This window comes from Aptenodytes forsteri, unplaced genomic scaffold, assembly GCF_000699145.1.
Source record: "Aptenodytes forsteri isolate BGI_AS27 unplaced genomic scaffold, ASM69914v1 Scaffold224, whole genome shotgun sequence".
Taxonomy (NCBI): domain Eukaryota; kingdom Metazoa; phylum Chordata; class Aves; order Sphenisciformes; family Spheniscidae; genus Aptenodytes; species Aptenodytes forsteri.
Window position 1 is genome coordinate 1,596,756 of NW_008794879.1, and position 27,632 is coordinate 1,624,387.

The 27,632-nt window shown below is 46.3% G+C and overlaps 2 protein-coding genes across 3 annotated transcripts in view; one reads left to right on the plus strand and one right to left on the minus strand.

The window, feature by feature from the left end:
- The window catches only part of CHRNA6 (cholinergic receptor nicotinic alpha 6 subunit), a 12,422-nt gene extending 4,561 nt beyond the window's left edge, over window positions 1-7,861 (plus strand). The window contains exons 2-6 of one of the 2 annotated variants that reach the window (XM_009274649.1): window positions 487-626; window positions 2,488-2,532; window positions 3,642-3,751; window positions 3,870-4,857; window positions 7,721-7,861. In XM_009274649.1, the coding sequence (XP_009272924.1) occupies window positions 487-626; window positions 2,488-2,532; window positions 3,642-3,751; window positions 3,870-4,857; window positions 7,721-7,843 (1,406 nt within the window). In that variant the 3' untranslated portion in view covers window positions 7,844-7,861. The remainder of the gene's footprint in view (window positions 1-486; window positions 627-2,487; window positions 2,533-3,641; window positions 3,752-3,869; window positions 4,858-7,720) is intronic. The other variant, XM_009274650.1, reaches the window with a different exon arrangement.
- Window positions 7,862-13,199: 5,338 nt separating this feature from the next.
- CHRNB3 (cholinergic receptor nicotinic beta 3 subunit) lies at window positions 13,200-26,650 on the minus strand. Its single transcript, XM_009274651.1, has 6 exons — window positions 26,599-26,650; window positions 22,261-22,412; window positions 21,164-21,208; window positions 16,193-16,302; window positions 15,085-15,967; window positions 13,200-13,727 (listed from the first exon to the last, which is right to left on the minus strand). Exons 1-6 carry the CDS (start codon window positions 26,639-26,641, stop codon window positions 13,593-13,595), a joined length of 1,368 nt encoding a protein of 455 aa, XP_009272926.1. The 5' UTR covers window positions 26,642-26,650; the 3' UTR covers window positions 13,200-13,592.
- Between the last annotated feature and the right edge of the window lie 982 nt (window positions 26,651-27,632).

Here is a 27,632-nt window from a genome sequence, read left to right on the forward strand (position 1 = left end):
AGAGGCATCATTATAATCCCCTAATCAGAGTCCCTGACATAGATTTTGATCCAGTAGTTTCAGCCTCAAGCTTTTAATTTCTGAATAAGTAGCTATGCTTTTCATAAACTCAGTTTTACCATAAAAACTCCCAAAGATTAAATCTACCACATTTCTGTTTTTTCTACTTCACACCACCTTATTCTACTTTGGTCTGATATCAGGGTGGGCCAAATGGACGCCCATAGGCTAGATCCAGCTTAGGAGACATTTCCATTCAGGCCATTACCTTACACTTTGAGGAGATGGGGAGCAGTGGGCCACGTCCTGCAGGAGAATGATTTCAACTGACAGCATACTGGCAGCCCTCTTCTCTCTGTGCTGTGTCTTAATACGTGGTCGCAAGCCCAGGATCCAGAAATATAGCATGGACTAGTATGTTACCCAGCACCTTCTTTCCCTCTTCCTTACTTCTGACATAGCTGTTCTTTATCTTTACCAACACAGATACCACAGCCTGTGAATCAGAGGAACGGTTATTTCACAAACTCTTCTCCCAGTACAACCAGTTCATCAGGCCAGTGGAAAACGTGTCTGATCCTGTCACAGTGTATTTTGAAGTGGCCATTACCCAGCTTACAAATGTGGTAAGACTCATTACAGAATACTGCTGAGATTTAGGGATGGTTGCAAACACAGGCAAATTGCTAAAGCAGCAGATGTAATTGTGATGGTTGCACCTACAACTCTCATAGCTGACATCATTGTCATGTGTGCATATGTGTACATGCTGAGACCTTTGCTGTTCTCTCTGTCAGCCGAGTCGCTCCAGTTGCTCAAATGAGCGGTTCGAACTACACAGATTTATTTGCTTACTCGCGTAAAATCCCTGTGCTCTGGGCAGCAGCCTCTGGCACCCAGAGCAGCAGTACCAAATGTTCAAGTCCACTCTCCACAGGGCTAGTCCACTCCAGAGGCACCTGGTTGTATCCACATTGTGTAGCACATGGCCTAGTTGTCCTGTGGGGCCAGTGCCATTTCCCAGTGGTCCTGAAAGATAAAATCTTTTTTTTGCATGCTTTTTCAGTCTGTTTGTTTCAAAATAACGTTAAGAGACGTGCAGCCTGCAGAGTGGTGTTTTAAAGCATGGAGCTGGGGATGAATGTTTTCTGTTCTGGGGTGCACTGTATACAAGGGTGAGTGTGTCTGAGGTGGCAGACCTGCTGGGCAGGGCAGAGGGACTGTGGAAGAAGCAAAACCTGGCCTTAACCCTTGCTGAAGTCTGCTCTGTGAAGCACATTATCCACAGAACAGAGGCTGGGTTTTGATTCTTAGGTACCTAGTTGAGTCCATAATGAAGTGACAGGCTGTCACTTAACCCTTGCTGCAGCATTCAACAGCAGCCAGGGAGCTAAGTTATCTGAGGCTATAAATGAAGGCATTGTAAGTCCTCATGGTGAAGGCAGTTGTCACCTTTTGGAGTTCCTTTGTCAAAGTATTTTGTTTCCGTGTTGCAGGTATCTTGGCAGGTTTCAGCAGTTCTGCCTCACATTGCAGCCCCTGGCTCTCAGTGCTGCCTTTGGAGGAAAAAAGGAACATCATAAGTAAATCAGTTGGATTTTCTCAAAAAGAGTCATGATTTTTACAAGAACTTAGATAGTTTAACCCATAGACAGGAACCCTACAGGCCTTTCAAAATTATATTTGTGCTTAATTTTCAGTATGCAATGTTGAAAATTCATCTACAACATTTTCTACCTTTGGCTTGTAAATATCTTAGATTTTTTGAGTCCACATGTTTAAAAACTAAGAACTACCCAAAGCAATATTGTTGCAGATATTTTCATTGTGAATGTCAGCCTGCATTCATAAATATATTTAATACGAGTCTTTCTGAATACTTTTAGGCTGAAGGCTCATTAGAACAGTATCCAATTTTTGTGTCTCTTGCAGCACTTTCCTGATTCATTGCTGATTGGCAATAGCAATAACTGACTGTAAAAAGAAGGTCTCAGTATAACAGTGACCTAATTTAATGCTGGTTGAATGCATCTGCTCTAGAGGTTTGCATAGAAATGCAAGAACACTGTGGGACAGATGCCATCTTCCTTGAATCTTGACCAGTACTGTACTGTGTAAATAGAGCTTTTTAAACATTGAATCCAACAAAACTCATAGCCACCAGCAGAACCTTATTCCTCTGCTACTGGTCAGAGCAATTGTAAGTTTTGTGTTCTCCAGGTACTCAGGCCTCTGGCAAAACAGTGCAGCTTTCTGTAAGTCTGATATTTGTGGGCATAATTTTTCAGTAGACCTGTAAAAATTTTTCAGTAGAGCTGCACATGACTGTGCACAATATGTAAGCCCCCTGAAAATAGCCAGAAAAAAGCTGGTATCAGTTAATGTGGAATTCTAGTTTCCATTTTTATCAGAATAAGTTTGTGGCCATCTCAGGATACTGTAACTGATTTATGGAGAGAAGATGTGCATGCCTGTGTTTCTTTCTAGGATGAAGTCAATCAGATTATGGAAACAAATTTGTGGCTGAGACACGTAAGTGGCTGCATTGCATTTCTCATGCATTTTGCATTGATATAATGAAATGTGTGTTACCTTATAAGCTACATCTATGGAATAAGTGCTTGTTTTGTAACAAGGATTTTAAAGGTATGAATAAGGAGAAGCTCCATTAACCAAAGCCACATTTGAAAAAGTCATTTCTTTATTCTTATTTCCAAGAAGTTACATCTCCCACCTTTCCTGTGTGGTATATTCTCCTCCAACTTCATGATCATTGGTTTATCTGGTAAATCTAGCTGGATGTACCCATTAAAAAGTGATTAAATGTGCAGCTCTGCAGTCCTAGGTCATCTCCATATTGAAGATTCCAACCAAAACATCATTAGCAAAAGGAACACGCCTTCATTTTTCCTGGTGGTTTTAACACTTACACATAGACAAAGATCCTTAGAGGACCTAAATTGCTGAGAAAAACAAGCCAACTTCCACCAAAACCAGTTTCCTTCAGGCACTGATTGTGGTCCACACAAAGCTTTCTGTGAAAGATACTGTACTTATGATCAGGATTTTCAGTGTAGGCTGCAAGAGCATGGAGCATGGCCCCGTGATAGGGCACTAAACAGCCATGCAAGAGAGCTGCTGGGCATCCTTCGCTGCCCCTGACTTGGTAATTTGCTGCCCCTGTGGAACCAATAATGTCCCCTGGCAGCAACTGCCTGTTAGTGTGCACCTCCTTTCTCATTAGGATGCTGGTCTCCTTCGATGCTGGCCTCCTTTAACCTGCAGGGTGCACTCTCATGACAGCAGCAGCAAGGCCTGTATTTCCTCTCTGCAGTGGGGAGGTAACTTTGCACAGGTAAGGGCCTATACTGATGTAGCAAGACAGAGGAGAGATCTCAGCGTGTCAGCAATGGCATCCCATCCCCTCACAGACGAGGGAGTAGCAAATCAATGTGAGCAATATTCATATATGTCCAGTGTTTCTCCCGGTCATGGCCATGTTGTCTTTCGGACCATTGTCCCCTTCTACACGTGCTGCACTTTCAGCCTTTATCATAGCCTGTCATTTTACAGAAATATCTGAGAAGCAGATATTTGCTGATAATACAAGGTTTTAAAATCCTTGTCCATTCTTCTTTCAGATTTGGAATGACAACAAATTGCGATGGGATCCCAGAGAATACGATGGCATTGAATTTGTTCGGGTACCAGCAGATAAAATTTGGAAACCAGATATTGTCTTGTATAATAAGTATGATGAACACTTTTCCATTTTACACTTTCTCTCAAATGTATCCTCTTGCAGTGTCCATGAAAGACATTTTACTTTCATGGTAATTTTCTTTTCTTTGCCTCATTTGTCTTTCTAGTGCTGTGGGAGATTTTCAAGTTGAGGGCAAGACCAAAGCCCTCCTTCGCTATGATGGAATGATCACCTGGACCCCACCAGCTATTTTTAAAAGCTCCTGTCCTATGGATATTACATTTTTCCCATTTGACCATCAGAACTGTTCGCTGAAATTTGGCTCATGGACCTATGACAAAGCCAAAATTGATCTTCTGATCATTGGATCCAAAGTAGATATGAATGACTTTTGGGAAAATAGTGAATGGGAAATAGTTGATGCTTCTGGCTACAAACATGACATCAAATATAACTGCTGTGAAGAGATTTACACAGACATAACATATTCCTTTTATATTCGAAGGTTGCCAATGTTTTACACCATAAATCTGATCATTCCCTGTCTCTTCATCTCATTCCTGACTGTGTTAGTTTTTTACCTGCCATCTGACTGTGGTGAGAAAGTGACTCTTTGCATCTCTGTGCTCCTTTCTTTGACTGTATTTTTACTGGTGATCACAGAAACAATCCCATCCACCTCTTTAGTAATTCCCCTCGTAGGTGAATATTTACTCTTCACTATGATATTTGTGACTCTGTCAATTGTCATCACAGTGTTTGTCCTGAATATACATTACAGGACTCCAACCACACACACAATGCCCAAATGGGTAAAAACTGTCTGTCTTAGCTTGCTCCCCAAAGTTCTGTTGATGCAGAGGCCACTAGAACAGCAGAAAAAAAACGTCTGCAGAAAAAACAAGAAAGGATCAGCCAATACGTCAGGCAAGTCAAAGCACAGCAAACACAAAGATACCAAATTACACAAGGAGCAGCGATGCAGTCACTGTGATAAGGCAGCCGAACTCACTACCACCAAAAGAAGACGGCTGAGCCATCAGTCACTGAAATGGATGGCAGAGCACATGGAGTACTCCCCAGAAGTGAAGGATGTCATTAGCAGCGTTCAGTTCATAGCAGAGAACATGAGGTCTCAAAATGAAGCCAAAGAGGTAAGGGAGGTAACCACCCAGCCGGGCATGGGGCCACACTTCCAGCAAGTGAAAATGTGATCTAGGAGGGCAGCCCAGAGGAACTGGAGTCGTTGGGTCTAGAGAAGGAAATTTTGAGACCTGTGAATGCATCAAAGTTTCCTACAGAAAGGGAGAAGATAAATCATTCATTGGGGATGGAACAAGAAAAGTAATCTCATCTCTTCTTCCTCTATCCCCAGTGGATAATTTAAGCAGCAAGACAGTTTTAGGTTAGACATGAGGCTCACCCTTCAAAGGAAAAGAAGAGGAGCATCAGCCCGTTGTGGCCATGAAGAATGAACTTTGATCAGCAGTGGTTCAGGCAGAGTTGATCCTGCTGTGGGGCAGGGGATAGACTAGACGGGACCTTTCAAGGTCTCTTGCAACCCTACTTCTGTAGATCCTCAGAAGCAGCCCTCTTCCACTGCTCACCAACTGCTCAGCCCTGGTAAGCAGCAACATCTCAATACTAAGTGTGCTATTTGCCAAGCAGGGTGCTTTTCTGTGTTAGTAACAGAACAAGCAAATTTCGGAACTGCTTTTTAAAGAACAGGGCTTGTCTAACAGCACAGTAGTTGATCTGGAGAAGAACTATTCTCAGCCAGTGATAAATCTGGTAAAGATATTCTTTTCAGAATGCTGTTGTCTGTACTTTGTTTCAGTCTGGCGTGTTCTGATTTTTTTACAGTTATTTGACTAATTGTGTCTTCAGGAATACAGTATTTTCAGCCATGACAAACATATATTGAAATAAAAGTTGAGTTTTGGGGAAGACAGTTGAATAAAAACAGACAACAGATGAATAAAGGCAGATTCAAAGAAAAAAGAGAGCGGGGTTTTAAAATGAGTCTTGGCATTTGAACTAATGGATTTGCTTGTGTGAGGTTATAAATCTTTTATCCTAACAGAGATTACTATCATAGAAAGTGATGCACGTTAGAATTTAGAGAATTCTGGGGCCGTGTCCTCAGGTGTAAACACAAGCAACTAAAAGCAGCTCCAAGAAAGATTATCTGACATCCCCCCGCATCCAGGCCTCACAAGGAACAGGAATTCTGTGACACTTCAAGATGTTTTAAAAAAGTGTTTAGAACCTAATGAAACATTTCTCTTTGATCTGTCACGAAACGTTTACTTTTGGTTTTGAAGTTTTTTAAATGCTCTATGACAGCAAAATCTATTTCAAAATTAAATACTGCTGTATTTGTATTGAAAAACAAAAATACTTGTGAGGAAAAAGTTGAGAGGTATTCTTTCTATCAGAATATTTTGTTGAAATCAGCACAAATTCATGCAACTTCTGTGCAACCCAAAAATTACTTTTTTTTCCCCTTTTTTATGTCCTGCAGAAGTTGTTTCACCTGAAAACAAAGTCCATAACTTTCTGAATAAAGGGCTACGGTTAAGGCCTGGTGACTGAATTCATAGGGTGAGTGGGTAATACATGCCAGCCTAAAGCAAAAGACAGGAAGCTGTCAGCACAGAGGAGGATGGGGATTGAGCTGAGCCTTGCTTAGTACCTATGCCCTTAATGTTTTGCTTGACCCCAACATTTTAGCCCTGCTCTCACTGCCACACCAGCTGCATAAAACATGTCCATGTACCGTATTCAGCTTATTTCTCTGATGCACTCCAAAAAAAAAAGAAGAGGCTTTGCGTGAAGCAGTCCGAATAACATGCCACCTTGATTATACGGCTCCTGATAAGTCCTCAATTGCCAGTTTTGCTCATTTGCATTTTAAAAATCTCTTCTGCCACATGAAATTGTATTCTTAGTCTGGTGCATCAGCAGCTCTGTATCTTACCTTTCAAAACATACTAGGGATGGGAAGCAGTATTTTTCATTTGAGAAAAATCCTCTCTTCGGGGAAAAAAAGGGCTTTATTCTCAGGCAAGCACTGAGGAAATAATTCTGTAGGCTGCTTCTGCTTCAGCCGGACATACAAAACCATAAAAGCCATACGGGTGATATCATGCACTAGTCCTGTAAAAATAAAAGCCCTTTAAAAATTGTGGCAACATTTACAGCAGCTGGCATTCTTGCTGCATTTTCTTCCACAAGAAGTACAGCAGCAGCCTCTTGGAGGAAAACATCAAGAAATTGGGAAAACAAGTGGAAGATAGCTCAGCAGAGAGCTCTTAAACAGTCACTAGTTTTATACGAGTGAATGTTCTTCCGATGCAGTGGCCCTTGTATGTAGGTACAGTTTAAAGGACAGCAACTTCATTGAATGTGGTTCTAAGGTGTATCTGTCAGACATACAAAATCCACTGTGGCCTGCTTAGCACATGACATGGTGGTTTGCTCAACCAGGGACCTTGCTTTGCTATAGTCCCTGCGTCCAGCTGTCCAGTCTGCTGAAATCAATGGGGCTTGACTGGAGTGACACTGTGGCAAATCAGGCCAGAATAGCAAACTGTCTCTTGTGTGGGCTGTCAGGATAAGTCCTCTGACAGGGTCTAGTGATGTGCAGCTATGGTGATTCTGCCTCCTCTTAAACCACCCCACTCTGCACCCACCACCTGATCCAATCCTGTTTGTTAATGTCAGCGTCACAGCCTTACCTTGCCAACAGACTTGAATATTTAGAAAAATTCAGCAGACTAGGACAGTGTTGAATGTTCTCAGCCAAAAGTGGTAAACACTATTAGAAAATCAGCCCCCTCTAAAGACCCTTGAAAACTGCAGCAACTATAAGCACGACAAGCAACATTCTTGACTGCATGTATGTTCTTCCTCACATTCAAAAGCACAAGGGACATTTCTGCTGCATAATGCCAACTTGCAATTGCATGTTACATTACATGTAGTTTATCCTTTTCATTTTTTTTCCTCTTGCAGGTGGAAGATGATTGGAAATACGTAGCTATGGTGATCGACAGAGTATTTCTCTGGGTATTTATAATCCTCTGTGTGTTTGGGACTGCAGGGCTCTTTATCCAGCCGCTAATAGCAGATACATAACTTGATCCACTGCTTTTTATCCACTTTTGTTCTTGTTTCATTTTTGGTTTGGAACTGTCCCCTGTATTTCTGTCCTCTTACATAACCCCTCTACTCATCGCCTCCTCAGCACCCAGCCACAGAGGAAAGGAGAAAGAGAGGGAAGGGTCCTCTGGGAAAGCAAACAACCCAAAACAGAATGAGAAGAGGACTGAAAATGGGAGATGAGCATGTGGTCTTTCTACAGCGGAACGCCGGGGATTTTTAGAGTGCCTGCCTGTCTTTCCCTCAGTGAGATCAGCAATAACAATTGCACTGATCACAGGAGCAGATTGAAGTTATTGAGCTTTTCCCTTGGTTTCAGTACAGGGGGCTATTAGGACAATTCAGGCACTTCTGAGTGCATTGCCCAAAGAGGGCTGTACCTGGCTTCATTTTTCTCTCCTGATCATAACTCTTCCTCAGCTTTGAGTTAATTTACATTTCCTCTCTATTTCTCTCCTTTTACAACAGCTAGTCTCTGGTATGGAACTTAGATGAGGTACCATAGTCCTACTGACTGGACCAATGCTCTTTATTGTGTTCTTGTGTCAGGGCAGCCAATAATCAAAATAAAAGTACAATCAAACCAATCCCTTGACCCCGTAACATTTTTAATACAATCTAAAATAAGGGGTCCCCATCTTCTGCAATATATGTACACGAGTGAGGGTCCCAGATCAACAAGGCACATGGTTACGTTTATGTTTGAAGTCAGACAGGTCTTAAGCACTTAATCATAGCTGAAGACAAACCAACTTAGTATTTTGCACTGCATGTAGCCTTGCTGACATCATTTGAAGCATCCTAGAGTCACCAAAGAGGAATAACCTGGATGCACCATGGAAAACCAGAAAAGACCTGAACTATCTGTGGTTACCATGTGAGGAATCCACATTTGAAACCTACATGCTTCTAAGACCTTTAAAAACTAGTTCATCTGCCACTTAACTTTGCACGTGATCAAAGTCCCCTTTACTTCCCGATACTGAATAGCAAGACCTTGGTGAGCTCCAGTAGGATTTCCAAGCCACATTTCTCTCGTCAGGTTAACAGTGGTCCCAGTCCACAGGTTCTGCTCTGAAAACTCTTGCTTGCTCAGGCCCAGACATAAGCCCAACAGGGAATGGTTTGTCCCTGAGTAGCTACTCATCACAGACAGAATTGGCTTGGCAATATTGGTTTGATCTGAGTTTTCCTGTGTTTTTAAAACCCAAGACCAACTTGGGTTACACACATCCCAGCAGGAGAAGGCTGGCTATCGTGAATCCTGTGCAAAGCTGGGCACCTTGGTCCAAACAGCTCTGCAGCAATTTTCCTTTTGCTTGCTCCTCATGGGCCAGTGCTGTGTGTGCAAACCTGTAACTGTAGGGACACTTCCTTTGGGGCTGAGGTTGCTGCTATGTAACCAGGTTCCCAATCCTTGTGCGCTTAATCCTGAAACACTTTGTAGATGTGCACCTGATGTGGTTTCTGCACTAGAAGGTTGGACAGTTTACCCTCAGGTCCATTGTCTGTTTAGAGTCCTGTTCATTTTGTGCTGAAAGATTCTTTAAAAGGCACCATTCCAATTAAAGCTAATGGCTTCAAGAGTAAAAAGCCCTTCTCTGTTACAGGAGGCTCTAAATTTAACTGTACAGTGCCAGTGCAGTGTTTTCAGTGTGTGTCGTGTATCAGTCTCTGCTTTGCACATCACCAATCCTTGGAAAGTATGACTCCCTGTTTCTGAAGTCCCTGACTGGCCTTTTACTCTTTTTTGGTGCTCCATAATAAAGAGAATAAGATTGAAGAGATGTATATGTCAGAGAGAAAGGTGGAATGACAAGAATATAACTGTCTTAATCCAGTAGTTGAAATATATAAAGTCATGATTTTCTAGAAGAAAACCATACTTTCTGTAATCCCCCTGAATGTTGCATAATTATGTAGCAACTGACAGACAGATGTGTGAACAAGCATGGTTTGTTTTGTCAGCCTGTCAATTAAATACCACTCCTGGGATATCCTTTCTTGACGAATTTGTATTTTTTTAAAAACTCCCTGCTGTATAATGTGTTTAGAGATGCTGCTAAATGACATTTGCTATGCTGGCTCTTTAATCAGAAAGGAGGGGAGGGGAGAGAAAGGGAATTCGAAGAGGAGAGCTGCATTCTGAGCCCGAAAGCTTCACTTCAACAGGACAGACATCTGACTGCCAGCATTCACTGTTGCAGTCTCTGACCATACAAACAATGAAAATATTGTGGCTGAAGGTGTACTGCATTGGTGTCTTAGGCATGACAGCTACTGCCCCACAGCCAGTAAGCTGACTTTAGCAAAATCCCTGGCTTTTTGTCAAAGCATTCACAATTGTGCAGCTCCTCATCTCCAGTTAGGAGGCCTCCGTGCCCCAGCACCAGCTCCCTGTCTTTGTCATTTACAGTACTACACACCTCTCTGTCTTGCCTCTGGACCTCAAACACAGGGTTTGGACAGTTTAGCTCATCAGCCTGGTATCCTAAGAAAGTAAGATTTACAAAGTCATGTTCTGTCTCTTTCCGAGTGTACTATTTCCCCTTCCTTCCGCCCCCCCCCAGTAACTTTTGGATCCTTCTTTTGCCATTTTCAGCTGTGTTTGGCACATTCAAGACTGGGAGCCTTGCATACTCCGGTCAGCTTTGTGAAAGTAGTTGGCTGATTAGAGAGAGTGGGGGTGGGGGACACGATAAGCATCTCACCTTGGAGAAGGCTGCAGTAGGGGGCCACCTCTGAGCAGACATGGAAGAACCCACACAAAAGTGACATATTTGCTTGCCCCAACTCTTTTTGGGGGACCTTCTAACTGAAATACCAGGAAAAGTTTCAACCAGAGCTGGTGCCATCCCAGACACTGAGTTGAGTTGCACACCATGCACAGTCACAGGAAAAGTATCCATGTTCGTTGCAGGGCACACGGAGTGGTGTGTCTATTCTTGCCCCATCAGCTCCAAAGCCACATCAGCAACACCCCTTATTATATGTCCCAGTGATAAGCGTAGCACTGGCAGCAAGAAATCTCCTTTCCTTGAGAGTGGTGGCATCTATGAGTTAATTTTAAAAGCACAGAAGCAATTTGACAGCTCGACCAGCTCATTACATTCCCTTCCCAAGGGAGACCATCTTTCCACTTTCCCCCCACTAAAAGGCCCAGAGGAGTTTGTCATATTTGTCTCCTGGTGAATGGATGATACACATGGTCCTACGCAAGCAGTGCCAAGGCCCTGGCAAACCAGTGCCCAGAAATCAAAGCAGCACACGTTGAGGCAGTAGTAAGGCTGAGGCTTGCCGGTTTTTTTTAAGATTTGCAATTTGCAATGTTGTCATCCACAGGCATAGCACATGGAGCAGCTGTCTGCCCAAATGTCCTCCTTAGTTGTGTTTCTTAGTGGCAGGCCAGGCTGTGGGACATGCTGAATGCATTTGTGAGCCAGCGGCAAAGAGATTCAGGGAAGCTCAGAAACAGTCAGCTCAAGGAAATAATGAGTAGTGAGACTACAGATGTAGCAGTCCCAGATGCAATGCCAGGAAGACCAGAGGCCAAAAGCCATACCTGTGCAGTGTTCATACATCTCCCACTCCAAGGACCTGAGCCCTGCTGACCTTTACCAGCATAAGCCAGAAAAAGCAGCTTGGTATCAGACACAGCCACGTGAGACACGGCCATGCGTTGCCTGCGGGTGGGCAACCGAAATGTCGCAAGGTGAGGACAGGACCATCTGCCAGCTAAACACCTGAAGCACTTGCCCAGGAGAGGATTTTGTCATCTGTCACGGCTAACAGGCAGCCCCCTGGCAGCAGTGCTCAGAGGGAAAACCTATCACTGATTGATTTTGAGAGTCTGTAAATGCTGAAGAGCTTCCTGGCTGTTTTCCTACAGATATTTCACAGTACTGGCCAGGGGAACAAACTGACTTAAACAATGCAGGAGAAGAGCAGCTGGTAGTAAGGTCAATGTGTAAGAGTTTTATACCAGTGTCTTAACGTAAGACATCTATCTGTATATGCTAAACTAAATGGGTCTGTTCTAAGTTCCTGCAATATAATAACCAGATCTGAATGCTCCCTCCTCAAACTCACACACAAAGCTAAAACTTTATGAGGACTTTCCAAGAACGTGACAACCCCTCTGTTTGAATAGATTTGAGACAAGGCTTTTAAAATGGGCTACAATCTAGACTTTGTTGACAACAAAACAACAACAAAGCCCAGCATATGAGCACTCTCACCCCAGGAATCATTTACTAAATACATCTTTATTAATAATGATTGCACAAGTGAACAGAACTTTCTGCAGTGACACAACAAGACAGGATGATACTAACTCACAGAGGTCTGGTGTGCATGCATAATCCAAGCACAAGAATACCTCCATGTATTTTTAACACCTTCTAACCTCCATCCCTAGGAAGAAGGTTTCAAGGCTAGCTAAAGCTTTAACACCAGATTCACATTTAGATTATTGAAAATTGGATCTCCAAATCCCTTGCTAGCCTTGAAAACCTCTGCAAATTCTGAATGGGATTTTCTAAAGCACCCCATGTTGGCAAACCACTGCCCAGCAAAAGTGGTGAGAGCTTCACCTGTGCATTTTCTGTCATTTACACTTTTAAGAGGGATTTCTAATCATGCAGAAGGATCCCATTCAAATGAATCAAAGGAATGAAATTGAATGAATTGCCTGGGAAACATGAACAAGCCAACACCCAAAGATACATCTTCCCGGTAGCCAGCCCACCCCACAGCTCTCAGGAGAAACTCCACTTCTGCACCAACCACAAGTTTAATTTGCTGAAAACAATGTCTGCAGCTCCCCTCCAGCTGAACTGTTTAGGAAGATCACTGTTGCCTTATGGAGTAGCATAGCCACCTTTCTCCATGCAATATGCTTCAGGTGATCTTCCACTTCCACTTGTCTTGTGAACAAGCAGGTGCAGGAATCATAGTTTCTAAATGCAGAGCATGGGGAAAATCCTTACTTGTTAAGCTTTTTGGTACATTACAGAGCAGCAGGCAAAATTGCAAATAATACTGAAAAGAGGGTAACACCTTGTAGCTTCCTGGCGGCCAAGAGGAGAGATGCAGTGTGCATGCCGTAAAGGCTGGTAGCAGGTGGGCAGAGTGGTAAGTTCTGCCACTGTTGAGCGGATCTTGCAGCGAGGTGAGGCCACAGAGTCAAGGTTTTGAACATCCCATCTAAAAGGTATTTGTACTTTTTCTGATGCACATGCTGTGCGATTGCCAGTTCTGACACATGCAAAAGCGATCTGTAGAGACTTTGTGGTTTTTACTTACAAATGTAGATAAACTGAGTCCTGATTTGTGTTCCTACTATAACTTCTTTTATAAAGTAGCATTTTAACTGACAGATCTGCCTTTTAAGTATAATCATTGTGCCAGAAGTACTGTTTCCAATTTTAACTAATAATCTTGGCTTTTATTGTAATATCATCAAGCTACTAGTAAAATACTTATAAGCCAATTGTGCAACACCAATTCACTTTGGGACTCAGCTGCGCACCAAGCCTTTCTCTGACCTTGGCCAAATCTGTAACTGGTAGAGTTGTATGAAGATAGAAAGCACTAGTCAACGCCCGCTGTTACCATCACCTTCCTTCCTTGCTGTTGCTTCCCATCCTGTACAATAGAGACCAAGCTCGAAGGCACCACCATCCCTTGGCATCGTACTTGTTGTATGCTACTGTGGGAGCATTTTCTACAAAGTGCTGTTCAGCCACATCTGTAATGCAGGGGTAAAGATGAGAACTGAACCCGTCACTGACACCACCAGAAATAACCACAGGAAGATCCGATCCAGGACTTGAGCTACAAATTTCCAGTCTTGGACAACCTGGGAAGGAGAGAGGGAGAACAAACAGAAGCAGTAATGAGCCCAGTACTTCATTGATACGGCTACATATATTTCAGCTCCAAAAATCTGTTTCTAAAATTAGAAGTCTGTAATGTGCTGTATCCTAAAACTGACATGGATCACCTTTTCAGCACCCATAGCTGCGAGTCACTCAAAACACCAAAACAATTCCATAGTTTTACGAACATGGTAATCAGACTTCTTTCAGCCTGTGCAAAAGCTTTTAGCTAAGTGCATATGTGAAAGTTTACAGACTCAAGCTTGAAGATGGCTTTATAATGAACTGGGTTTCCTTTCGCAGAACTGCATTTCCCTCGAAGTGCCAGGACTTGGCTCTAGCACAGCACTTTGACTCAGACATTGCTTCCAGTACAAGTGGTCCCATTGGCTTCTGTTTGCTTAAGTGCTCTGTTGGCTCAGATTGTGTGCATTCAGGAGGGGGCTTTTGCATTGTGAGCACTCGCACAACCCTGCACACACAAAAGAGCTATTTATAAAAGCAATCCAAGGGACTTTTTTTATTAAAAATTATTTCAGCTTCAAACAGAAGTCTTCAGTCATGGACACTATATGCTCACATACTGCATGTTTGATTTACTGTTCATCTTTCTGCTGAAGTCCTCTCAGCACAGTTTGAACAAAGCCATGGCTTTTGCTAGGAGGGGTTTGCTTTTCTGTTAGCTTTTGCTAACAAAGTTTTTCTCTTTCCGTACGCTGCCAGGTGCATCGCTCTGCTGTCCTACCCTTGCATGAGATGCATTGTTTATGCACACAGTAATTTGCTATTTTAATAGCCAGGTGGATTGTTGGGAGGAGGAGAAAGGTGGTAGTTAGGGACTAATCTGAACTGATGTTAGTGAAAATCTAGAAGACCTCCACTCAAAACAGGGCAGCTACACTGTGTATAGTCGCTGGGAGGCCAGGACTGAGATCTAGCACCTGCCGTAGAGCCTGCCTGCCTGTAAGTGTTGTGAAAGATACGATCTCAGAGCATGTGACAGTTTGGAGGTTTTCCAGATTCATGTCTATCCCCAACTTAAGCAGGACAAGATTATTCAAATAACCCCAAAACAGGAATTCCTCCAGGAGAAGCTGCTGTGGCCTCCTGCATCTGTGAAGAGTAGGGACTCTCACAGCACAATACAGTTCTCCTTGAAGCAATGCTTCAAGGTTTCCCAAAACCCATGTCATTTATCAAGCAGGGGAAGCTCCCGAGACATGTCTCAGATGAGAGCAGGAGGAAGAGGCAAAGGGAAAGGCATGCAGAAAAGGTAAGAGCTTGGAAGCCATTGCTGTCAAGGAAACTGTGATCCCTCCTTGCCCTCCCTTCACCTACCTGTCTGATGAAATGCTCCTTTTTAACATGCCTGGAAATGTATCGAATGGAGTCGGCTGCCTTTTCCAGAAAGGCAATAACAATTTTCTCTCCGTCTTTTGCTTGCTTGTGTTTCTGCTTCCCCAGGAGCTTTGATTTCAAGGTGGTTTCCTTTTCTTCAGTCTCTGAGAAGGAGTAACGATCTACATGGCCTTTCATGCAGAGCAGCCGAGGCAACTTCTGGAGGAAGAGTCTTTTAACCCAGGGAGCCATGGGATGGTAAGTTGCTGAGGAGCGGTGGTGGACATTGATGACAAACACAGTCACGATGATAGAGAGTGTCACAAAAATCATGATGAACAGCAGATACTCACCAATCAGAGGGATGACTTTGGAAGAAGAAGGGATTATTTCCTCAATCACTAAAAGGAAAACAGTGAGGGAGACTAGAACTGAGGTAGACAATGAAAGCTTTTCTCCTTCATCTGAAGGCAGGTAAAACACCAGGACAGTTAGAAAAGACAATCCCAGGCAAGGGATTATTAAGAAAAGAGTGTAAAACAGTGGAAGGCGTCTCAACACAAAGGAGTAAGTGACAAATGGGTAAGAATACAGCCCATCTTTCCTGTTGCCTTTCATACCTTTGGCGTGTAAGATCTCCCACTCCCCATTATCAAAGAAGTCTTTCCTGTCCACATTTTCATCCACTAAAATCAAGTCCACCATACTGCCATCATACGTCCATGACCCAAACTTCATGGAGCAGTTCTGCCTGTCGAAGGGGAAGAAGGTCACATCCATTGTGCAGGAGCTCTTATAACTGGCCGGTGGCGTCCAGGTCACCACTCCATTGTACTTCACTATGACTTTGGTCATCAGAGATCCTTCAAAACGTCCATCAGCACTGGGAGTTGGACAGGAAGAAACAGTACCAAGTTCAGGACTAAGTTTGCCCCAGTCCTACCCCCTCACAGCTCTGCTTTCTACCCATCACCGGGAGCACAAGGGAAGCCAACGTTCATACTGCCTAAAGAAGCAGCCTTCTGACAGCACACGCAAGCTTCACGGTGGCTGACATGCCTTGCCCAAGCTCTGGCCTAAGCCCAGAACAAGGAGCCATGCTACTCACTTTTCAAACAAAACAATGTCGGGAAGCCACAGAGACTCAGAGGGGACACGGATGGCAGTGATCCCACCGTATTCCTCCGGATTCCAGGAGAGCTTGTGGTCGATCCATTCCTGTAACAAGCCAGCAGAGTCCTCTGCCCATTCATACACAACAGCCTCATTCCTCCTCCCACCACCTGCCTCAGAGGGACTGCATTGCACTGCACAATGGGCAGAACTTGGAGTAAGACTGCTCAGCAGCGGAGAGGATGGCAGGCAGCCATGGCTGGGAGATGCTAATCCCCACAAGCACTGCCCCTCCAGCCACAGGTGGGCCCCAGCAACCCATCCCTTTGCAGGCAACCCCAAGGCAGGCACTCCTGGGGAGCACTTGACTTTCTTCACTCACCACCCTGCCCAGCCCACCTGATGGTAGTCTGGAAGAAAGGAGGCACTTCCCTTGGGTTTGGCACTTCTTCTTCCCTCTGAGAACCAGCCCATGGTGGTTTTGGCTGGCACTGACCCCATGGAAGAGCCAGCTGGCATGGCTACTACTGCCCAAGTGACAGAGAGGTGGCCTTTAATTACTTTTCAGTGGAGACCTGGCTTTTTTCAGTGAATGGAATACACCACCTATTATTTGTATACTGTCCTTGCAAACCAAATCATTGTTCTTTCATCAGAAAGACCTGTACACTATTGCAGGAAAAATAATACAATGCTACTGTAAAGCATTTGGTTACAATCCTGAAGAGATAACACTAAAAAAGCAAAATCAGGGGGAGTCCTGTCCATTTTCATCATGCTGAACTCCAGAATAATTTTTCTCTCCTCTTTTTGTTTTTTTCAGATAGGGAGATCCTACCAAAGTGGCTCTAGCAACCTGGAGATTTCCACAGAGATGCAGTGGAAAAGCAGCTCTCTGATCCCATTCGTTATTGATGGAGGTTTTCACTTGCCCGTGGGAATAGCAGCAAAAGAAAGCAAGAGCTGTAGACTGTAGTCAATACCAAGAAGCAGAAGATGAACGACTTTCCATTAAGCTCCAGAACTAAGAGCTCCCCAGGGATGTGGGCGCCGCAGCCTTCTCTGGGCAATTTCCTCCATGACTTAAGGACGAACCAAAATGCAATATTCTCTGCTTCTCCCACCATACTGTTCCCCTCTTACTTCCTCGATTCCACATGCTTTTCACAGCTATACCTACAGACACTTGTTATTGAGGTCCTTTACAGTGTGACAGCAACCCAGAGCCTCAGTAGAGACCTAAACACAGACAGTGAGAACAAGCGTCTTCCTCCTCCAGGTGCAGGGAAGGGATGGGGCCCAAGGTCATGGGCAGGTGGCTGGTAGACCCCTCCTCAAATCTGGCACAAGGCACAAGCAAAGGAGGCAGTTGCCCAGGCTGGTACCAAGGCAGGATTAATGGCCCCACTACCTGCACCAGAAGAGTTATGGACCCACTCTCTGAACTGTCCAAATGGCTGGTGTCAGCAATCAGGCACAGCCCTCCACCCCCGGCTCCTCCTGCTGCTGAAGGAGGGATGGGACCTGTTCAGATGTAGAAAAAGAAGAGGGTCATTGCTGCTTTTAGCCTCAGCAGCAGGGACAGAGCACACCACTTTTAGCGTGAACCTTTCTCGGCGGATGGGTGACTACCAGATGTTTCCAGCAGCCTGGGCTTTTACATGGGCACAGACTCACATGTGCCCTGGACACCTCCTGTAATAGGTGCAAGGGGGCTTAGGATGGAAACATTCCTGTTATGCAAGGGGATAGTCAGGGCCGACAGCAGCAGCCAACACTAGTCAGCTCATAGCCTGCACTAACGCAACAGAAGCAAATACCCTGAGCCACCCGGAGATATAATCATCCCTCTGGAGTTGAATTGGAGCAGCCCCTTGGCCTGGGTTATTTGCTGCATCTGCAATACTCCTCCCTCCCCCATGCCCTGCATTGATTTCTCTCCCAGCTAAAGTGCTCTTTCGTGTCTGCAAGGCAAATGGTTGCATGTCTTCTTACTAGAGCAGAAAATAGATTGTGTGCAGACTTTGAAGATGAGCAGTTTAAAACGGGAATCTCCCTATGGGCTATGCTGACACAAACTGTAGCAGCAGATGCAAAGGGCCCTTTCCTCTCTTCTCCCTTTCTTCCAAGCTGCTCCAGACCCTCCCATTGCTCTCCCCTTCCTCCAGTTCTGCCAAATTCCCGTCTTTGGGCTGTCACTCAAGTGCATAACCTACAGCAAGTGGACCAAGATACACTGGACCCAGATTCTCGACCCTTCCTAGTAGACTCCATAGCTTGTCCAAACCCAGATACTTTCTCAGCAACCACTAAAAACTCCGTTGCACCTTGTGTGTCTGCCTGCATGCACATCACCAAGTCCCACCATCTTGACCATCTGGATGGTTGAGGTAAAACAAAGAAAATCCTTGGATTTAATCTTTGCTCGCCTAAGAGAAGCCAGACTCTTGGCAGAGAAATGATGACTGTGATTCTCCCTCAACCTCACACACGTAGGGTGAGGACCAGACTTCCCTGACCTCTCCAGCTCCTGCAGAAGGACAGGATCTCTGTCATTAGAGAGTTCTGGTTTGTTTTAGTGTTTTTCACTTTTCCCTACCCAAAAGGAAAAATTATTTTAATTCTGCTTAGTTTTATGGACCTTTTCCTAGCTGTTGTGCTTATGCACTCTAATAATCCCCTAAGCACTGGATTGCACGTGGGACCAGTTCACACTAAGCCTACTGGACTGTATGACTCCCAAAGCAGGACAGCTGGGTCAGGCCACAGGTATTTAGTGCTCAGCCTGACCTCCTGAGGGCATCTGCATCTGTGAAAATCAGATCCTGTGTCTCACTTATTTTCTGCTCCCTTTGGGAATTCTGCTCCCATTTCATTTGGGCCTTGAAGTTCCTAGCCCCTCAGATCGAGAAGGGGTATTAGAAACGCTAACAACTAGTGAGAGCCCAGCTCAGCAATTCTGAAAATCACAGTGCTGAGTTACCCTAGGGAGCTGCCCTGGCTAATATCTGAGCACAGTCTCCGAAGGCCTCCAAAGAAATCAGCATGTCCATAGTGCAGACTGGGTAGGTCCTTCTTTTAGCCACGGCATGGGGCAGAAGGATCAGGCAAAGTGGCTTCCCCTCACCCTCATCCTCCCCCACACCCGAGAAGCAATGAGTGGATGGAGGCATGTCCCTACCTCCTGCAGCATGTTTGGAGTAACCTGCAGCAGAACCTGATTTCACACAGCAACAGTGATGACACAGGCTCCAGGCTATGACTGGAGGTTAATGCTGCAATACAATCAGGGTGCTCCGTGTGGATGGGCTAACCTGAAATGTCCCCACACAGGTTCATGCAGCAATGGAGAGAGGATCAGTAGCTGTCTGTCTGCATTAACATCTGAGGCTTAATGCCCTTGGGCAGCCTGGACTTGCATTTGGCCTGCTAATGTGAGTCAATACTTCAGATCCCTCTCTTCTGCAGTCACTGTAACCTGGGTGAAGATGTCACCCAGCCAGAGGGATGAAGGCTGCCCCAGGGCATAGGAGACTTTGCTGTCCTGGATGAAGCAAGCAGTCAAGTCTTCCCTGAGAAGAAGGAGACGGTCAGACCCAGGAATATTCTGTCAAAGGCTGCAAAAGGCTGTAAAATATTTCTGGGGACACTTGCAGGAACACAGAGAATGAGGAGGGTGAAGTGGGTTGATTTCACACCTGCAGACTGCAGGGCTTGGACCTGCAGGGAGAGATGGGTGCTGCAGTCTGCAAGGAGAGAGGGTGGGAATGGGGAGAGGAGAGACAGGGGCAAGGGGTTACCTTTGTAGGAGGGCTCTGCTGTCTGCCCAAGTGGCTACTCAGAGTAAGGAAGCCAAGATCTGGCCCTGTGCACATGAGGGTCTCTGCAATTGCAGCTGAAGGTGGGGAAAATGTAACACCGCAGCTCTTTCAGGGCAGGCTCTCAGCAGTTGGATTCAGATCAGCCACAAATTTCCCCAGCAAAAGGGGAAATTCCTGCTGTCCCTGCAGCAAGGAGAAGTCTGAAGTTCTCCTTCTTAAAGGGAGAGACCATCTTTGCATATAATGTCCCTACGGCCTTTAGGGGTCCTGCTCCACTCAGAAGCTCACATGCGCTGCAGCACTACAGGTACCAGACTGAGAACAAAAACTGAGTGGCATTTCTCCTCCACCAGCCCAGCGACCTCTGGGAACCACTTCCCATGGCATCATTTCAAGTATGGCTTGGGTTTATGTCCTCTGCCTAGGATCAGCTGACATGTTTATAGATTCTCACATGGCTGAGAGACTTAAAATAATTGTCTCAAGGTCAATAAATTGGTGCAATGTAATCTAAACCAAATGCAGTGTTCTTCAGGAGTGAAGAAGAAAGGAGACCTAACAGTTCAACTTGCACCTTTCCCCCATTTGTATAAATTATCATCACTTCCAGAAGCAATTGTGTTAGAGACATCTGATTAATTTGCCACAGATTTTAATTGGGGGGTGGGTGGGGGGTGTAACATGCTGGCCTTTTCTTTCTCTTTACTTATGCTGAAGGAGAAATTCATCCATCCAAGGCACCAGTCTTCACTTGGGCAAGAGACGCAGTACTTGCGTGCCCTCTAAGTCTGAAACAGAGTAGTCCCTCAGGGCACACACAGTATCCCAGGAACAGCCACTGCAGTATCAGGGGATGTTGCTTCCCTGAAATACAGCTGGCTTGAGTGCATAGCTGGGGCGCAGGCCAGGAGAAGACGGTACCCTATTTCCTAAAGGGCCACCTGCCTACCTTTCTGCCCCTTTATGCATTTGCTGAAGTGAGAAGAGTAAAGTAAAAACTTCAGGCAAGGTAACATGGTGCTGCTTTTGTCTGGCCACTCGGCGTCACGAAAGGGGATGGATGGCACAGTGGGCAGCAAGCTGGGATGGCCGCTCAGCTCAGCAGCCCTGCACTGAAAGGAGAGGTCTGATTTGGTCTTATTTACCTGCTTCAGCCACACGTTGGTTGTCATCAGCTGATTCTTCTCATCCTAGGGTGACACAAGGTAGAGAGGATTGCAATACCAAAACAGCCAGTGGAAACAGACCCTATACCTGCAGAGTCCAGCCCTGTGCTGAGCAGAGAAGATCCCTATGGACCTGTTTCCCCATGGGCCTGGGCTCTTCAGTCACTGTTGGGAGAAGTGAACTGACTTTCTAGGTGCTGTCCCTGCTCTCGCTGGGAGCTCCTGATGCTGGAAAACCGAGGTCTGGCATTTCACAGCAGCCTGAAGGAATTAGATGCCAAAGAGCAGGGAGGCAGCAGGGCTCAGCCAGCAAGTGGGGTCAGGACGCACATGGTTGTGGGCTCACAGGATGGCTCATCTCCCCATACTGCTCGGCCTGGAGTGAGTTTGGGAAGATACAAGCTGAAACATTGTCCTGAATATGTAAATAAAGCACAAAATTAGAGTCTGCCTTCCACGGCCCAAGGGGACACTGCTAGGGGCCGGGGGATGTGAGGAACACAGTTTTGTGGGTACCTCTGGACCCTGTGCAAATTCCACTGTGCATTGCAGTGATGGAGGGGAAAGGGAAGGGATACTTTCCATGTGGGCAAAAACATGGGATTGTCTGTTTTGGCTCTAGTGTCATATCTGAGTGGCCAGCTGGGTCAAGATATGAGTTGCCTTTGGCCTGGATGCAAGCTTGCTTAGAGTGAACAATATCCAACCAGCTCTACCCTTCCTCACCCCTGTCCTGTAGCTGCCTTGTCATTAAATGGCAAATGTAGGGGCCAGGGACTGTCTGGCATGGACTGTTCAATTAACACCTGATGCAATGAAGCCTTATCCCCTGAGAACAGTGGGGAAAAAAAGGACCTTCAGGTTTACTGCAAAACGAATGAGTCTTAAAGCCCGTGCCATGCGTGGGGCAAGAGGTCATATCACCAGCACTGCACCACGCTTAGCATTTCGTTGCCTGACCATCACCATTTCATGTGTCAGGAGGCAAAAGCCAACAGCATCACCAGCCCTCCCAGGTGGATGCACGACTGTCTATAAAAGAAGGGATGTTCTACAAAGCCCAACACAACACTTACCACATCCACAAGCTGTGATATTTTTAATCCAAAAAGGACTTTGATGGTGTCATTGGAGTTTTCCACGGGGCGGACCCATTTCTGATAGCCTTGAAATAAGTGCTTGAGGAGTGCGTCCTCATTTTCAGCGATTGAACTGAAGGCAGCCACATCTGGAAGAGAGCAACAGAGAGTGGGGCCGTGCTGGAAAGCAGATGTGGAGAACAGCATGACCTGAAGAAGTGAGGCAGAGCGATGATGTGAGACAAATTCGCCTCTGGGCAGCTCTTGTCAGTAAAATCTGTAGGAATTCAGATGCACAGACTCTCAATAGAGACAGGGCGAGGGGAAGGGAAGGCAAGACAGCCCAAGCCCAACTCACACACAAAAAAATCATCAGACCAGAGCAGTGATGACTTTGTACCAGGTTTCTGTTTTCTGTGGCCTTTTTGTCTTGAGTCAACGTACTTGTCCAGTCTTACTTGTTTATTATTCTTTAGAAGATCCACGGGCTCAGAGCATCAGGTGCTCTCTTTCATTCCCGAGTAGTAAAAATCCAACCTGATAAATGCCACCCTGAGAAAGAGCCCTAGTTTTTCAGATACCTGTGGTGTACCACAGAGAGCTGGGGCCACAGGGGAAATCTGGTCACTGTGGGGCCATCCCTGGCTGGCTGCCTTGCAGCCAGAAACAGCAGCAATACACTGTGGGCATTTCTGGGCCCAGGGATTTCACTTGCACTTGGTCGGTTTCTATGGCCTCTCTGAGACGGTGGCTGCCCTGCTCAAGGATCAGGGTGGTGGGATTTCCTCGCTGGAAGCTACAGGGCCTGTAGGCCAGATCTGAGGGAGCCTCATGCAGCACTTGGAAATGAATTCTCCTTCTGGGGTCAACCAGGGAATAGCAACAAATCGTTGAGAAAGCTGAATTCTCCCAGCTGGGGGGTGGGTTGGGTGGGCAACAGCATTGGTGGAGCAAAAAGCAAAAAGAGCTCATCTGGCAGCAGGAGGAGCTGGATGATGCAGCCAGGGCCAGGTCGGCCCGCAACCAAGCACGGAGCCATCATAGTCTGTACCTGCAAGACTTGAGACTCCCCTGGTCCCTGTCACCACGCTCCCCCTTCCCCCTGCTACCATGAAAGGGGCAGGGCGGTTCAGACCCTCCATCCTTTCCCAAATGCCAGCCCCGCTCTCTGTGATGCTGAGGTCCTGACATGACCTCCACCTCTAATACACTGTGGCATTTCTGGGCCCAGGGATTTCACTTGCACTTGGTCGGTTTCTATGGCCTCTCTGAGACGGTGGCTGCCCTGCTCAAGGATCAGGGTGGTGGGATTTCCTCGCTGGAAGCTACAGGGCCTGTAGGCCAGATCTGAGGGAGCCTCATGCAGCACTTGGAAATGAATTCTCCTTCTGGGGTCAACCAGGGAATAGCAACAAATCGTTGAGAAAGCTGAATTCTCCCAGCTGGGGGGTGGGTTGGGTGGGCAACAGCATTGGTGGAGCAAAAAGCAAAAAGAGCTCATCTGGCAGCAGGAGGAGCTGGATGATGCAGCCAGGGCCAGGTCGGCCCGCAACCAAGCACGGAGCCATCATAGTCTGTACCTGCAAGACTTGAGACTCCCCTGGTCCCTGTCACCACGCTCCCCCTTCCCCCTGCTACCATGAAAGGGGCAGGGCGGTTCAGACCCTCCATCCTTTCCCAAATGCCAGCCCCGCTCTCTGTGATGCTGAGGTCCTGACATGACCTCCACCTCTTCCCTTGTGCACACACACAACACCCAAGGATGAGAAGGATTTCACCTCTCTTCAAAGGCACCATGGAGGAAAAAGGAGCTCAAGCTGGTCGGCCCTGTGCCACGGGGGTCACAGCCAATATTGCTGTGCCAGCAGTCAAAGGGGACCTCACAAGGCACTGCCCGGGGCCCACCTTGTCCCCTCACCACCCGTGCCCTGCCAGTCCCAGTGTGAGCAGGACACCTGTGCCTGGATTGCCAGCCATTAGGTGCAGAAGGGGTCTGCAGGCAGAGGGTCACGGCCAAGGGATGGTGCAAGGACCAGGTGATGGGAGAACCCTGGCAGGAGGGCACAGCTGAGGGTCTCACACATGCTGTGCAGCAAACATCGGAGGTAAGACAGCCCCCAGCAGGGTCCCTGCACCATGGGGAGAGAGGAAAGGGCATCTGAGCCCAGCAGCGCCTCCAGAGAGAAAACCGGAGGCAGAGGGTAATGCTCTGCCACATGCACGGAGGAAAGGATAGACCACTATCACTGTCTATGTCCTCTTCCCCCTGCAGCTGCTACCCATCTCCTGGGCGAAACAGGCCGTGCAGCCTCCTCTCCCTCGGCGGGGTCTATGTGAGGCTGCAGGCAGGGGTAGATCTGGCAGGAAGCAGCACAGCTGAAGGACTGCCTGAAGCAAAAACCTGTTCCCATGCCAGAGCTCCCCATTGGACAAAATCGTTCCCTAGTGCAGTCTGGATTCTCTCAGGATAGCACAAGGTCCAAGCAGTTCTGTCATCCACCACTTCCAGCCACAGCAAATGCCCATTCCTCTTTGAGAAGCTGTAAACTCTGAAGCCTAATGATTGTCACTCACAAGATAATTACTTTACTGTCAGATGCTCTAGCACAGGCCGTGCTTGTCCTCAGTTGTTGGACGTGCAGTTGTGGTGGGGTTACCAAACCCTGAGGAGGTGGAGGCTAGCTGGTCAGAGGGAGCTTTCACACTCCTTTCCACCTGCTCTGCTCCACAGCCAGGGATGGGCTTATGCAGCTGTCAATACAGTTTATAGCAGCCTCTGCGGCCACCCTGTGTCTTGCCGCTTTGTCACAAGCCTTTGAGGTCTGCTATTACCAACTGGGAAACCACAAATGCTCCTTCTGCTTGCTCCAGGGTTTATTCTCACACTAGGGCTAATGCTAGCTCCACCACAGCAAACAGGGGACAGAGTTTGGGGTCTGTCCTAGGAAACTGGATTGCCTGGCCAAACATGCCAGACAGGCATTGCATCCGCAACCAAAGGAACAGAAAGAACATCTTTCTCCCCCCTCACTACCCACAACTTCAGTGGTCCAATCCACTGACACGTAAGAGTGTCTGCAGAGACCCCAGCTCCCAGCCCTTTCACTTTCCCTTCAGGAGGTTCATAGGGGTGTGTGGTTGTTAAACACAGGAGATTTAATGGAAAAGCCATTGAACAGAAAAAATCCACAATCCCAAAACATGCAGATCAAAACCAGCTTTGTCTTAATGCTGGAATGCATTGCTCTGGGTTTGTTTGAGTATAACTCCCTCCACACACATACACAACCACATACCCCATGGGCACGGTGTCCGTGGCTGTGTATGAACTCCCTCATAGGAAAATGGTGCCATTTCACAGCCCATACCGCATATGAAGTCCAAGGGCCCTAATGCTCCAAGAGGGTATAGCAGAGAAGTGGTAAAGCTGGTTTTGGGTCTGGATGTGTTGATTCTCAGCTGCTGGGGAAGCCACAGAAAAGAGTGAAAAAGACTGGAGAAATCTCACAAAGAAGAAAGCCAGAAGGAACAAGATTGGTGCCCTTTTAAGACAGCCTCAGTACTTGCAGGAGGACAGTTTAAAAGCAGAAGTTTTTAATGAGAAGGAAGACATATCAAGCAGAAAAAATAGTTTAACACCTCCTTTGATCAAGCCCTGCCTGACAATTAAGTTGGATAAAGCCACGGAGAAAACACTGAACAAAGTAGCACTGCCTTTGAAAAATACGAGAAGCAGCCGTAGGACAGATGCATCCCTGAATTTACCATATGGTGCGCAGAGAAGGCAAAAGTTGGGGAGCTCCCTGGCAGGTTACCACCCGTATGAGTAACTGAGCACCATTTGCCATCTCCCCTCTCCCCCAGGTTCCTGTTTCTCTCTGCGGTCTGTGCCAGGAGCAGTTCCCCACAGGCACAGGAGCAGGAGTGCAGGGGCAGGGAGTCTGCTAAACAAACGTGCAAAACACCCCAAGAAATACAGACAAGGACACTTAGCCTTTCATCAGCTCGTCTGAGGCATTTCAGTCTTCCTCCTGGTGATGGAGGTTCTCCCGTAACTCCCTTTAGCAGTCAGAGTCGAGCTTAGGATTTTTTTAACTTCTACCCAGCGACCACCCCCTCACCCCAGTTATTAATACCTTGTTGCCAAACTGGCTGTGGTTGCAATACCAAGGCAGCAGCTGATACAACCCTCTTTTGCTAGTCAGACAGTGTTAAGAAGAGGACCAAGGGAAGCCGGCATCTACCTTGTCCCAGCAAGCAGCAGCTAACTGGCCAGCAGAAAAAAATTCTTGAACATCTGCAGCTCGGCTTGGAAGAAGAAGAAATCGCACTTACCTGAGCGGCTCAGACACAGCGCAAAAAGCACTAGGCAAAGCATGGGCACCACCGTGGCTTTTCCTTTAAATCTGATCTTTTGTTTTCATAAGCAAATCGGTCTCATCCTAGTAGGGGACTAAAAGAATCTAGTTAAAAATCAAGGCGGATAATTGAGTCTGCAAGGCAAGACAGCACCTTTCGAGCCATATCTTGCCTCATTATGACGCTCCGTAAATCACACTTCATTGATTTTCAGTCAGCTGTCACATCCCATAAGCTCAAAACAGGGCTCCGGGTCCTAAACTCTGACTGATTTGTTTGTGGCGGTATTTGGGTGGCTGTTGCCACTGCGGTCTAGGAGTAGAAGTGAGGCAAGATTTTTAAGGAGAAATGTCTTTTATTATGCTGCCAGTTACAGCTGGGGAAAAAAACAGGCTGCAGCTCAGACCCAAAGATAGATCACATGCCTGAAAGATTGTCTGTTTGCTCCAGCTGTATTGGTTGGTCTAATAAAAGAGGCAGCCTCCCTACAGACGTAACTTAGCTTATTCATTTTTCATAATACACTTGCTGTTTTACAGCTATAAAATGGATTTTGGGAGGAAAAAAACAGTAAGATATAGGTGGGAAAACAGGGCTGATTTCTAAATTTATATTTCATCACTCATACACAAAACATCACAGACAACAGCACAGAAATGCTTGCACGGTACTATCTATTGGCACAGCTTAACAGACTGTGTTGCCCCAGGGTCTTGTGTTCAGCAATGAGAGTGATGGGACCTTTGATTATTTAGCCAGTTCCTCTGCAGCTGTCACTCCTCCCCAGCAACACCTTGGACAGGGCTCCTTTCAGAAGCTGCCAGAAATTGTTGATACCAAAAGGGATGCGGGTTCCTCTTTTCCTGTCCCCCTGCCCCTCCTCAGCCAAGGGATCTCAGGATCTTCTCGGTTTTCTTCCCAAATGAAAGTTGTGTTGCCATCTCTCTCCAAAGAGGAACTTTTTCCCTGAACTTTTCAAGTTCAAGGAAGAGTGGTGCAAAATTCTTTTA

Excerpts from the sequence above, each read along its gene's own strand:
- CHRNB3 (XM_009274651.1), bottom strand. The coding sequence starts at position 26,641 with ATGCTTTGCCTAGTGCTTTTTGCGCTGTGTCTGAGCCGCTCAG. Across the intron at positions 21,209-22,260 it reads TATCACAGCTTGTGGATGTG|GATGAGAAGAATCAGCTGAT; the intron begins GTAAGTGTTGTG and ends GTGTCACCCTAG. Across the intron at positions 15,968-16,192 it reads GACATTGTTTTGTTTGAAAA|TGCTGATGGACGTTTTGAAG; the intron begins GTGAGTAGCATG and ends TCCAACTCCCAG.